Here is a 15,174-nt window from a genome sequence, read left to right on the forward strand (position 1 = left end):
AATTACTTATTTATAACATATAGTATCTATCTTTACCATAGAAGGTAAGTTTACTTCTATGGTAAAGATAGATACTATATGTTATAAATAAGTAATTATATGGGATATTAGTTTTGCCTATTTAATCATAATTTAAATATAATTACTTATAAATAAGTAATTATATGGGATATTAGTTTTATCTCTTTAATGTAAGTTTTGTCTAATTCACTACTAAAACAGAGCCTAGATCCATTGTTTCTCTTTTTTAATAGAAGAGATGACAATATATTTACATAATGATTCAGTAGAAAGAAAAACATTTATTATAAAGGAAACAAAGGAAAAATTGCTAGATTGACATTCTCGAGTAGGTGAAAGCTGGTAGAGTCTAGTATATAAGTGGAACCTAGTGTATAAGTAGAGTCTAGAGTATAGGTGGAGTCTAGTGAATAACTACCATCTGGTTCAAGCAAGCCTCTATCCATTTTTCATCCAGATTGTTATGTTAACCTCTTCACTTCTCTCCCTGCTTGCATCTTTGATTCCCTTTAGGATATGCTGAGGAGATAGAATGATTCTGTTAAGTGAATCACCTATTTAGAAACTTAGTTTAGTAATTGTAATAGGAGAGAATATGCAGACCATGGAGATACAAGCAGATAGGTTGATAGATGTCATGATAGCTATTAAACTTTTTATCTGATTGTTTCAATTTTCTCAGTGAAAGAGGACACATGGTGATTGCTGAAACTGAAAACAGGAAAGTAAGTTTTGAAGGTTTGAAGAGGCTAGAGAAAATATGTAATTGTTAGCCAGGCATGATGGCATGCCTGTAGTCCCAGCTACTAAGGAGGCTGAGATGGGAGGAATGCTTGAGCCTAGTAGTTCAAGGCTACAGTGAACTATGGTTGCACCACTGCACTCCAGCCTTGGTGACAGTGTGAGACCTCATCTCTACCAAAACAAAACAAAACAAAACACACACACAAACAAAAAAACAAAAGGATATACAAGAAAATATGAAATTGTCCAGGAGTAACAGGGTCAAGGACTAGGAAAATATAATGTGATTACCTAGCAGTATAAGAGCCCATTTGAAGTTAGTTATGATTTATGGTAAAATGTGACAATTTAGTGTGGTTATATAATTTTCTCTAGCCGTAATCAGCTACATCAGCATAGAAATAGGATAGGTAGAGCGGAATTTAACCAGGTTTGAAATTAAGCTGAATAAGCATGACAAAGCAAAGAAAGCAAAAAAGAGGCAAGAGAGATGAAAATGCATGAAATAAAAGCATTACAGAGCTTGGCTGTGAATTTTTTTTTTTTTTTTTTTTTTTTTTTTGAGACGGAGTTTCGCTCTTGTTACCCAGGCTGGAGTGCAATGGCGCGATCTCGGCTCACCGCAACCTCCGCCTCCTGGGTTCAGGCAATTCTCCTGCCTCAGCCTCCTAGTAGCTGGGATTATAGGCACGCGCCACCATGCCCAGCTAATTTTTTTGTATTTTTAGTAGAGACGGGGTTTCACCATGTTGACCAGGTTGGTCTCCATCTCTCGACCTCGTGATCCACCCGCTTCAGCCTCCCAAAGTGCTGGGATTACAGGCTTGAGCCACCGTGCCCGGCTTGGCTGTGAAATTTAAGTTAGAAAGCAGGAGCATGAATGGGGTGAATGACAAGGAAAATGGTAGAATCAATGGATTAAGGTTCCAGTGAGGCTGAAGAATTATATTAAAGTTGGAGTCCTAAGGAGTCTAAGCTGAGATATTTACTTTCCTTTTCCTTCATATACATGTATAAACTTTAACTGTCTCTCAACTTCCACAGAACTTCTCAATTCCTATCTAGAATGTAAGCTTTCTGAGGACAGAACTTTGTCATAGCTTCATCTTCAGTGCTTATTTTGCTATCTGGACATATCATATGCTTAACAAATATTTGTTAACTTCCTGACTGCTCCAGTTCACACTTACTTATGGATTTTCAAACTCCTATTTATATTATATACTCAGCATCAGCTACACAATTTGTGGGCCCAGTGCAAAACGAAACTGTATTAGGCCCACAAATTACAGGGGCCTTTTTGTTCAAAAATTATACCATTGGTAAATGGTATAATTTACCATTGAAGGTGGTAAATTATAAAGCTTTTTCTTTCTTCTGTGGTCTATCTCTTAAGTGTTTTTATATTTGCTATCTGATATTCTATGTAAAGAAAAGTTAAAATTTAAAATTATTAACATGATTTTTTATTATTCGTCTTTAAAATATTTCATATGAGAAGCTTTAACCTCTATTTGGAACTGTAGCAAAAACACAATAGCTAGTCCACAGAGATATGAAATGATTATCCACACGGAGTTGGCCATAAGAGACAAATCAGTCAGTCTCAGGAAGGTTGGAAGGAGGAAGACAGGGTCCTCTAAGTCCAGACTAGACCTGAGGGAGCACATTCTTAGGCATGGGGATACCTCTTTGAGCTCGAGAATACTTGTAGAATGACTGGAGACTTTCACAGGCATCTGGGGTCTCACCACATGACTTGAATTGCTTAAGCACACTTGAGTCTGATGGCTGCCAAATTTCTCCTCCTGACAGCAATAGACCCCATCCTGCCACCTCAAACCATAGAAGATGGGTGACTCCCAGAAAGTCTTTAAAACGGTTTGCTAGGAAGTGCTAGGTATCTGGAACAAGACTGGTTAAGAGGCTCAATCTAAGACATGGCCTCTGGTTGGCTGACCATATGCCAGCGTCACCAAGTGATATCAACTCAGTGTAAGTATGGTTGCATCCATGCCCTAAAATGTCACCATGTGCCTGACCCTGACCACCTCTATGTACACTCGAGGCTTTAACAGGAATGGAAAGTGAAGGTGCAATGCCTCTTTTCCCACACACTAGTCATCACCTGCATGAGTGGTAGGTGGGAGGTATGCTGCACATAAGCAGAGGCTTCAAGCCTCTGGTGCATGCTCCATTGTCTCATTGATCTTCACTTACAAAGCATACACCAAAAGATAAAATTAAAGAATTTTAAGACTTTAAGAGCAGAGGGCATTCTGGGAGCAGAATCCTGTGCATCAGTAGACAAAAGGGGCAAGTAAGGTTTAATCTGTAGAATCAACACATCTGGGAACTTGTTAAAAATGCAAATTCTCAGACCCTATCTCAGACCTACTGAATCAGAAACTTTGGGGGTGAGACCCAGTAATCGGTGTTGTAAGGAATCCTTCAAGTTATTTTGATGTAGGCAAAAGTGATAGATAATAGAATAGATAAATAATCTCTAGGTGTGTTCCAATTCTAAATTTCAATGATTTAATGCACTTTAAATTTTCATATCATTAATAAGAATTTGTTGTTGGGACAACCAAAATAATTAAAGTGAAAATATTCCTTAAAAAACAGAAATGGGCATTTCATAGTTAGGAGGTTTCTGATTACCGATTCAGTTTCCCAAGTAGTTGTGGTTCTGTTCAGATGATCTATCTCTTCATGACTCAGTCTTCATAAGCTGTATGTTTCTAGGAATGTATAAATTTCTTCTAGGGTATGTAGTTTGTTGGCATACAATTGTTTATAATAGTCTCTTATGATCCTTTTTATTTCTGTAGCATAAGCGGTAATATCTCTATGTACATTTCTGATTTTATTTTAGTCTTCTCTCTTTTTTCTTAGTCTAGCTAAGGGTTTATCAATTTTATTTTATTTTTTAAATTAACACTTAATTTTGTTAAAAAAATGAGCTGATTTGAATAGACATTTCTCCAAAGAAGATGTGCAAATGGCCAAGAAATATATGCAATGATGCTCACTGTCACTAATCATTAGGGTAATACAAATCAAAACCATGACCTCACATATGTTAAGATACCTATTATCAACAAACAACCACAAAAACGAGTGTTGGCAGGATGTGGAGAAACTGCAACCCTTGTATGCTGTTGCTGGGAATGCAAAATAGTGCAACTGCTATGGAAAAAACTATGGAAGTTCTTCAAAAATTGAAAAATAGGGCTACCATATGATCCAGCAACCCACTTCTGGGTATGTGTCCCAGGATCAGGATATTGAAGAAATACATACTCCTATGTTTATTGCAACATTATTCACAATAGCAAAGATGTGGGAATAACCTAAATGTCTATCAACAAATGAATGGGTAAAAAAAAATTGGTATATACATACAATGGATTATTCAGCCTGAAAATAAAATTATGCAATATACAACAACATAGATGAAACTTGAGACCATTAAGTGAACCAAGCCAGTCACAGAAAGACAAACACTGTATGATTTCACTTATATAAGGCATCTAAAATAGTCAAATTCCTAGAATCAAAGAATAAGATTACCAGGGGCTGCCAGGGGGACATGAGGAGTTGCTAATAACACAGTGGAAAATTTCAGTTATGAAAGATGAATGAGTTCTAGAGATTTGCTATACAACATTGTACTTGTCACTAATAATACTGCCTTGTACATGTAGAAGTCTGTTACAGGGTAGATCTCATGTTAAGTGCTCATATCAGAATAAAATTTTAGAAAAAGAAGTTAAACGGAACTAACACTTGTTGGGTATGCTTTATGTGCTAATGTTTTACTTAAATTATCTCATGAAGTCCTTTCAACAAAAATTTAGGTGAAGCTTTCTTGGATTTTTTTATGATGCTGCAGCCTACAGAAGTTAAATAACTGTTCCAGGTCATCAAAGCAAAATTTGGCAAAGCTGTAACCTAAACCCATGGCTTTCTGAAACTAAGAATTATATATATTTTTTGTTTTATTTGCTTTGGCCTCCCAAGAGATAAGAACAAATTGCAAAGTAAATAATTCCAAAACTTTTTTCTTTTTCTTTTTCCTGACTATATGCATGGTGAAAAATGCAAAAATATTTTATGAATGACTAAAGGTTTAGCAGAAACAATTTAAGGTATGTATCATACTCATCTGTAAGACTATGCTTTTGAAAAACTCAGTCTTAATTAAAAGTCATAATCTTTAATTTACTATTTGTTTGAAAAAATTTTCATCATTTTGAATTTATGTTTCCACAGTCCAAGATTATTTATTCTGTTTCAGCCTTTTCTTATGTGAAATAGAAGAGTTTCGTTTTGTGTTGGGTTTGGTTTAGCCTGAGAAAAAGATGTAAAATTGCTAATACCTCAAGACCACATGCCCAAGTAAGGATGTGTGTAACTGACAATCTTTCAATGTTTGCCAGTCACACATCTAAAGGGTAACTTACTATTTCTGCTACATTTAGATAAAGAAAATATAGCACATATATACCATGGAATACTATGTAGCCATAAAAAAGGATGAGTTCATTTCGCTTGTAGGCAAATGAAGCTGGAGACCACCATTAGCAAACTAACACAGGAACATAAAATCAAACACTGCATGTTCTCACTCATAAGTCGGAGTTAAACAGTGAGAACACATGGACACAGGAAGGGGAACATCATACACTAGGGCCTGTTAGTGGGTGGGGGCCTTGGGGAGGAATAGCATTAGGAGAAATACCTAATGTACATGACAGGTTGATGGGTGCAGTAAACAACCATGGCTCATGTATACCTATGTAACAAATCTGCACATTCTACACATGTATCCCAGAACTTAAAGTATAATATATCTAGTTCATCAACTTTTCACAAAGAATGATAATTGATTTTTTTTTTAATCTGTCTGTATAAGAAAGGGCTCTATTCTGGCAAAAGTCTGAATTCATGCCAATAACAAATGACAAAAGAATAAGTGAAGTTTTGTTTTTGATAGTACCTGGAGGGAATATCATTTTTCTTCAATGAATTTTAAAAATCCAAAAATACTTTAAAACCTTCAAAAAACTAGATATAGAAAGAATAAGCTTCAAAATAATAAAAGTCATACATGACAAACCCATAGCCAATATCATATTAAACAGGGAAATGTTGAAAGCAGTCTTCCTAAAAACTGGAACAAGATAAGGATGTATACTTTCACCACTCCTATGCAATATAGTACTGGAAGTCCTAACCAGAGCAATCAGGTAAGAGGAAAAAAACAAAAGGCATTCAAATTGGAAAAAAAAAAGGAAGTAAAATTGTAGCTGTTCACTGATTAGATGATCTTATAACTAGAAAACCCTAAAGACTCTTTCAAAAGACTCCTAGATTTGATAAATGACCTCAGTAAAGTTTCAGTATATAAAAGTCAATGTATAAAAATCAGTAACACTTCTGTACACTAATAATGATCAAGCTGAGAACCAAAAGAAGAACTCAATCCCATTTATAATAGCTATTAAAAGATACCTAGGAATACATTAATCAAGGAGATAAAAGATCTCTACATGCAAAATTAAAAAACACTACTGAAAGAAATTGTAGATGATACAAATGAACAAGCATCCCATACTTATAGATTAGAAGAATTAATATCATTAAAATGACCATACTTCCCAAAGCAATCTACAGATTCAACAGAATTCCTATCAATTTACCAATAGTATTCTCCACAGAATTAGAAAAAATAATACTAAAATTCACATAGAACCAAAACAGAGCCTGAATAGTCAAAGAAATACTAAGCAACAGGAATGAAGCTGGAGGTGTCACATTACCTCATTTCAAATTATACTACAAGGCTATAATAACTGAAACAGCAGGATTGTGGTATAAACATAGATAGATAAATAGAAGAGAATAGAAAGCTCAGAAATAAAGCCATATACCTATAACTAAATGATCTTTAACAAAGTCAACAAAAGCATCCACTAAGAAAAGAACACTGTATTTAATAAATTGTTCTGCAAAAATTGTGTAGCAATATGCAGAAGAATAAAACTGAACCCATATCTCTCAACATATACAAAAAGTAACTCAAGGTCGTATATTTGTTAGAGACAAATATACGACCTGACACTATAAAAATGCTAGAAGGAAACCTAGCAAAAACTCTTGTGTGGACGTTGGCTTAGGTGAAGAATTCATGACTAAGATCTCAAAAGCAAATGCAGCAAAACTAAAAGTATACAAATAGGACTTAATTAAACTGAAAAGCTTATGCACAGGAAAAGAAATAAACAACAGAGTGAACAAACAACTTGAGGAATGGGAAAAATATTTGCCAACAATGCATCTGACAAAGGCTAATAATACCCAGAATCTACAAGGAACTCAAGCAACTAAAAAAAAAACAAACACAAATAACCCCATAAAAAAGTGGGTAACATCAATGATAGACTGGATAAAGAAAATGTGGCACATACACATCAAGGAATACTATGCAGCCATGGAAAAGGATGAGTTCATGTCCTTTGCAGGGACATGAATGAAGCTGGAAACCATCATTCTCAGCGAACTAACACAAGAATGGAAAATCAAACACTGCATGCTGTCACTCATAAGTGGGAGATGAACAATGAGAACACATGGACACAGGAAGGGGAACATCACACATTGGGACCTGTCAGGGATTGGGGGGTTAGGGGAGTGATAGCATTAGGAGAAATACATAATATAGGTGACAGGCTGATGGGTGCAGCAAACCACCATAGCACATGGATACCTACGTAACAACCCTGCATGTTTTGTACATGTATCTCAGAACTTAAAGTATATTTTTTTTAAAAAAGTAAGCAAAATACATGAACAGGCATTTTTCAAAAGAAGACATAAAATGGCCAAGAAACATAAAAAAAAGTTCAATATTGTTAATCATCAGAGAAATGGAAATTAAAACCACAAGATACCATCGTACACAGTCAGAATGGCTATTATTAAAATTAACAAAAAATGACACTTGCAAGGATACAGAGAAAAGGGAACACCTATACAGTATTGGTGAGAATGTAAATTAGTACAACCTTTATGTAAAGCAATATGGAGATGTCTCAAAGAACTAAAAATAGAACTACCTTTTGATTAAGTGATCCCACTACTGCGTATTTACATAAAAGAAAAATAATATCAAAAAAGACATAAGCATGTATATGTTTATTGCAGCATTATTTACAATAGCAAAGTCATGGGATCAACCTGTGTCAATCAATGGACAATTGGATTAAAAATGTGACATATATATATACATATGCCATGAAATATTACTCAGCCATAATAAAATGAAATCATTGCCCTTTGCAGCAATGTGGATGCAGCTGGAGACTGTTATCCTGCATGAAATGACTTAGAAAGTAAAAAACTTCATGTTCTCACTTATAAGTGGGAGCTAAATAATGGGTACACATGAATATATGGAATACAATAATAGATACTGATAAATCCAAAAGTTTAAATATTGAAATCTGTAAGTGGGGAGTTTATATGTTGATTATTCTGTATGAGGCCTTTATTTTTCTTCTTAAGTCAAATATAATGATTACGTTTGATTTAAGTATGTTATTGTATTCGTTATATTGCAGTTTATAAGAGATAAATTATGTGAATTTCAAAAGTATATTTGAAATATACTCATATAGAAAGGTCTTAACTAAATAACACTTTAATAAAGTTTTTCATCAAGGTTTAGACTTGGGATTAAAAATAATATCCTTCTAATTTCAATTAAATAATTTCCAGACAAAGCCAATTAACCAATTTTGTGTTATATCTGTAAGACAGCACATCAATTCATTTTCATATTTATATAATTTACTAGTTCTTCATCAGAGAAGTAGACTTTAAAGGAATTGAATGCTGGAAAATAAGTTTGACTTAGGGAGCAAGGCTGGGACAACTCTAGAGTAGACACTTCCAAAAATGGAAATGATGAAAATAATACTGGTATATGACCAATATGAAGGCAGTGAGTAAAAGGGATCAGAAAAAAAGAAATTGAGATTATGGAGGCTATTTAGGTATTATGATAGCTATTAATTAAATTTCTGTTAATATTCTATTAACAGAAATGAAAGAGTGGTAAAAATAACTAGTTTGGAAGTTGATATACTTTGGATGTTTGTCCCCTCCAAGTCTAATGTTCAAATGCAATCCCCAAGTTGGAGGTAGGGCCTAATGGGAAGTATTAGATCATGAGGATGGATCCTTCATGAATGGCTTAGTGCCAATTCCTTGGTGATTAGTGAGATCTCTCTCTGTTAGTTCACATAACATCTGGTTGTTTAAAATTGTATGGTACCTCCCTACTTTCTCTCTTTGCTTTTGCTCTTGCCCTGTAATGTGCCTGTTCCCCCTTTGCCTTCCACCATGACTGGAAGCTTCCTGAGGCCTCATCAGAAGCTGAGCAAATGTCGGAACCATGCTTCCTGTACAGCCCGAAGAGCTGTGAGTCAGTTAAACTTATTTTCTTTATAACTTACCCAATTTCAGGTATTCCTGTATAGCAATGAAAAAGCAGCCTAACACTGAAGTAAAGAGAATAAATTTATTCTGGAAAATCTTGATTTTTATCATGAATTTAAATCTTGAATTTGATTTTGAGGCATATATATATATATTACAAAGCAGTGCTAGGTACTTTGTATGGCAGAACTAATAATTATAGAATGATTTTTAGTTGGCAGCATAAAGAGTTAAGTAGAAATAAATAAAATTTAAAATGAGTTTTAACAAATTTCTCACTGAGTTGCTAGTGGGGAGTAAAATTCCTAGGAGGAAATGAGGGATGGGAGAGAGACAAAGGACAAAGTTTGCTAGTGGCAGAATTTTCATTTTTGTTCCTTTATGTTTTGATTTTTACAACTATAAAATTTAAAATTTAAGACCTAGATCTTGAGGAAAAAAAAAAAAGTGTTTTGCATCACTGTCAGCACTGACAATGAAAAAGGGAAATGCCTCTGAATCCAAACCTTCTTTAAAGGTTTCCATAAGCTATGGCAGCAACCATAATAACATAAACATTACCCGTAATAGTTCCCATAAGCTTGGACAGTGACTCATGAGTATAGGAAAGAAACTAGATATTGTAATGGAGGGTGAAGACTGGACAACTATTACAGACAATAAGAGCTCTGAAAGAGGAAGCATAAAATTTTCTGCTTTAAATTTAAACTGGCTTTCTGTCAGCTTTATCTTTTCTTACAATTCTATCCTCTTTTCTTTATATTGCCATAAATTATGGCTCTCATATAGGCTTTCTTTCTTGTAATGGTTAATTATAGAACAAATCTGGAAACCCAGACTCATAGCTTTACATATACCTTTTTTTTGAAAAATTAATAGTGTGTGTTTTTAAGAGCAGTTTCAGATTTCAAGAAAATTAAACAGATAATATAAAGGGTATATCCCTTTGTCACTTCCTTTATTATTAACATCTTATATAAGTGTGGGATATTTGATTTGATTAATGAACTAATTTATTATTATTTTTTATTGAGACAGGGTCTTACTCTGTCACCTAGGCTGGAGTGCAGTGGTGAGATTACGGCTCACTGCATCCTCATCACCCTAAGCTCAGCCGCACATCACCATGCCTGGCTAAGTTTTAAAAATTATTTGTAGAGATGGGGTCTCATTATGCTACCCAGACTGGTCTCGAACTCCTGGACTCAAGCAATCCTCCTACCTTGGAAGTGCTGGGATTATAGGTGTGAGCCACTGCACCCAGCAACTTAAAAAATAAAATAAAATAATTTTTTTGGTAGTGACGGGGTCTCACTACGTTTCTCAGGCTGGTCTTGGATTCCTAGCCTCAAGCAGTCTTCCTCCCCCAGCCTTCCAAAGAAAGAGATGATAGGCATGAGCCACTGTGCCCAGCCAATGAATTGATGTTGACACATATTATAGATAGTGGTAACTAAAGTCTTAAAAGAATAGTGACAGCCGGGCGTGGTGGCTCAAGACTGTAATCCCAGCACTTTGGGAGGCTGAGGCGGGTGGATCACGAGGTCAAGAGATCGAGACCATCTCGGTCAACATGGTGAAACCCCGTCTCTACTAAAAATACAAAAAATTAGCTGGGCATGGTGGCGCATGCCTGTAATCCCAGCTACTCAGGAGGCTGAGGCAGGAGAGTTGCCTGAACCCAGGAGGCGGAGGTTGCGGTGAGCCGAGATCGCGCCATTGCACTCCAGCCTGGGTAACAAGAGCGAAACTCCGTCTCAAAAAAAAAAAAAAAAAAAAAAAAAAAAAAAAAAAAAAAAAGAATAGTGTCATAGAGACTTGGAGAAGATAGCTTCCCATTAAATCTCATTAAATAGATAAGGAAAAAGTTTTCAAATATTTAACAAAATAATGCCAAAAGTTAAATCTATACTTATTTTGCATTTTGCCATCATTTATGATCTAAGTATGTGGGCTAAAAATGACAAAGAAATTCCCTATAATATTGAGAGATCTGCTTCATTAGTCAAGGGATTGTTTATTTCTATGCTTGTGATACAGAAAACTACATTTGTTAGAATATTTCTAATTAGGACATTGTCTTTCACTTAGGGCTTTAAGCTTGTATGATAGTGGAAGATGATCGTACCTTTAAACTTGTGAGGAATGCCTGGTACATATTAGATGCCCATATGTACAATCTTTTACTGAGTTAAAGAATAAACTGAATTAATAATAATTCATTATGATCTCACCGATTTGACTTCAACTAACTCACAAGTCAAAAGAATTGTGTGTATTTCCTTATAATTAGGAATACAGTAAAAGGTATCTTCTCATTGTGAACTATATGTTAAAATGATCACCATGATTAACTTCTAAAACACAAATCTGAACTTGCCACATTAGTACAGAACTGACTATTCTACCTACAATTTTGTCATATGAACTTAGCACATCAGTTAAATAAAACACAACTGTAACCTTCTACATAATATATATCCTTTAAAATAAAGTCCCTATCATATGGTTTAATGAAATTTTTTTAACTTAAAAACTATGTGAAAAATTCTTATATAGGAAACAGGGAGACAATAAAATTAGTGCTAAGAACAAATTAGGAATAACAGGAGGAATCACACTCATCTCTTCTTCAAAAAGAAAAAAGATAATTCAAGGAGGAAGAGAATACAACATATGATTGGCAACAATACTTATAACATTGGTCAAATTCTCTAGGCACTAGTATAAAAAGGAAAGAAATTGTGTGGCATGCCTTTGAAACAAGACAGGAAGATTATAAAAGACTTTAGAAATCCACCTTAGGTCAGATAGCTTCTAGCTTAATTATTCTGAGGTCTTCAAGGATAATATAAAAACACTCACATGCTTTGATCTGGCATGGAACTTTGGATAAATGCTTCAATTTGTTAAAAACAAATTTAAATTTTGCATTAAGGTTTTCCTCAGTGCTTTTCAGGAACTTATTTCTCACATCATTGTTTAAGTTGGCACTTTCACAGTTTACTGTCAAAGAAATGCTTGTACTCTTTTACCCCAAAGGAAAGGTATGTTACAATATGACAAATGTTGGGATGGTATATGATGTATAAAATTCTTAATAGTTCCCATGTGTAGAATACTTATACTCATAACCTTTGCTCCAAATCAATACAAATTTATGTTTTATAATACCTTATATCTAAATTTGAAAAAGTAACAGTGAATGAATGAATAAATACAAACTCTTACCACTTGGCAATACCACAACCGGCTCTGTAAACCTTTGTTCATCTGCTAATGGTAGGTTGAGAGAGATAATTAACACCATTCCCAAACTGGTTCCAACAAACAGACAAGGAGAGATGGTAGAGTCATTTTTCCGTGCAAATGATTCCATGAAGTATAGTGCTGTAATTGCTTCTTTAGAATCTTTGTCAATACTGGAGATGCTAGAGCTTCTAGAACGATTATAGGAATTTTCTCGGTTTTCTATGGAAATAAATTAAAAATCCCAAAAAATTGTTAGTGTATGTCCACAAGAAGTAAGGTCAGATTTAATACATAAAAACCAAAATCAGAGGCTGGCAAGATGGCCAAATAGGAACAGCTCCAGTGTGCAGCTGCCAGCGAGATCAACGCAGAAAACAGGTGATCTCTGTATTTCCAACTGAGGTACCTGGTTCATCTCACTGGGACTCGTTGGACAGCGGGTGCTGCCCAAGAAGGGCAAGCCAAGGCAGGGTGGGGCATTGTTTCACCCGGGAAGCACAAAGGGCCAGGGAAATCCCTCTCCTGGCCAAGGGAAGCCATTAGGGACTGTCCCCTGCACTCCAGCCCAGATACTGTGCTTTTCCCATGGTCTTCACAACCTACAGACCAGGAGATTCCCTCTGATGCCTATAACACCAGGGCCCTGGGTTTCCAGCACAAAACTGAGCGGCTGTTTGGGAAGACACCAAGCTAGCCAAAGCAGTTTTTTTTTTTTCATACCCCAGTGGTGCCTGGAACACCAGCATGACAGAACCATTCACTCCCCTAGAAAGGGAGCTGAAGCCAGGGAGCCAAGTGATCTGGCTTGGTGGTTTCCCCCACCATGAAGACTGGTAAGCTAAGATCCACTGGGTTGAAATTCTCACAGCCAGCACAGCCTGAGCTTGACCTGTGACCTTCGAGTTTGGTGAAGAGAGGGGCATTCACCATTGCTGAGGCTCCAGTAGGCGATTTTAACATCACAGCTGGGAAGTTCGAACTGGGTGGAGCCCATACAGCTCAGCAAGGCCTCCGCAGGCAGACTGTGTCACTAGACTCCCCTCTCACTGGGAGGGCATCTCTGAAAAAATGCAGCACCCCATCAGGGACTTACAAATAAAGTCCCCACCTTTCTGGGACAGAGCACCTGGTAAAAGGGGCGGTTGTGGGTACAGCTTCAGCAGACTTAAATGTCCCTGCCTGGCAGCTTTCAAGAGAGCAGTGGATCTTCCAGGACAGCATTCAAGTTCTGAGAAGGGAAAGACTGCCTCCTCAAGTGGCTCCCTGACCCCATGTATCCTAACTGGGAGACATATCCCACTAGGGCCAACAGACACCTCATACAAGGAGCTCTGACTAGCTATCTGGTGGGTACCTTTCTGGGAAGAAGCTACCAGAGGAGGAAACAGGCAGCAATTTTTGCTGTTCTGCAGCCCCCACTGGTGATTCCCAGGCAAGCAGGGTCTGGAGTGAACCTCCAGCAAACTAAAGCAGACCTTTTTTATTTTTTTAAATTGCTGCGTGCAGTGGCTCACACATATATGATAAGAGCGAGGGTCTGAGTGTTAGAAGAAAAACAAACAAACAGAAAGAAATGGTTTCAACATCAACAGAAAGGAGATCCATTCAGAGACCCTATCCAATGGCCACTAACTTCAAAAACCAAAGGTAAATAAAATCCATGAATATGGGAAGGAACCAGTGCAAAAAGGCTGAAAATTCCAAAAATCAGAGCACCTCTTCTCCTCCAAGCGGTCACAACTCCTCACCAGCAAGGGAACAAAACTGGAGAGAGAATGAGTTTGACAAATTGACCCAAGCAGGCTTCAGAAGGTGGGTAATAACAAATTTCTGCAAGCTAAAGGAACATGTGCTAACCCAATGCTAGGAAGCTAAGAACCAAAAAAAAATGTTAGACAAAATGCCAACAAGAATAACCAGTTTAGAGAAGAACATAAATAACCTGATATAGCTGCAAAACACAGCAAGAGAACTTCATGAAGCACACACAAGTATCAATAGCTGAATTGATCAAGCAGAAGAAAAAATATCAGAGATTGAAGATCAACTCAATGAAATAAAGTGAAATAACAATTAGAGAAAAGAGAGTGAAAATAAATGAACAAAGCCTTGATGAAATACAGGATTACGTGAAAAGACCAAATCTATGTTTGATCAGTGTACCTGAAAGTGATGGGGAGAATGAAACTAAATTGGAAAACACTCTTCAGGATGTTATCCAGGAGAACTTCCCCAGCCTAGCAAGTCAGGCCAACATTCAAATTCAGGAAATACAGAACACCACAAAGACACTCTTCAAGAAGAGCAACCCCAAGGCACATAATTGTCAAATTCACCTGGGTTGAAATGAAGGAAAAAATGCTAAGGGCAGCCAGGGAGAAAGGTCGGGTTACCCACAAAGGGAAACCCATCAGACTTACAGGGGTTCTCTTGGCAGAAACCCTACAAGCCAGAAGAGAGTGGGGGCCAATATCTGACATCCTTAAAGAAAAGAATTTTCAACCCAGAGTTTCATATCCAGCCAAACGAAGCTTCATAAGCAAAGGAGAAATAACATCCTTTATGGACAAGCAATTGCTGAGAGATTTTGTCACCATCAGGCCTGCATAATAAGAGCTACTGAAGGAAGCACTAAACATGGAAAGGGAC

The 15,174-nt window shown here is 36.4% G+C and overlaps 1 protein-coding gene across 7 annotated transcripts in view; it reads right to left on the reverse strand.

Moving 5' to 3' along the window:
• The window catches only part of STXBP5L (syntaxin binding protein 5L), a 413,694-nt gene that overhangs the window by 31,852 nt on the left and 366,668 nt on the right, over positions 1 to 15,174 (reverse strand). For all 7 annotated transcript variants that reach the window (XM_074404291.1, XM_074404290.1, XM_074404292.1 and 4 more), the window contains one exon: positions 12,505 to 12,744. In XM_074404291.1, the coding sequence (XP_074260392.1) occupies positions 12,505 to 12,744 (240 nt within the window). The remainder of the gene's footprint in view (positions 1 to 12,504; positions 12,745 to 15,174) is intronic.

This window comes from Saimiri boliviensis, chromosome 8 (assembly GCF_048565385.1).
Source record: "Saimiri boliviensis isolate mSaiBol1 chromosome 8, mSaiBol1.pri, whole genome shotgun sequence".
NCBI lineage: Eukaryota > Metazoa > Chordata > Mammalia > Primates > Cebidae > Saimiri > Saimiri boliviensis.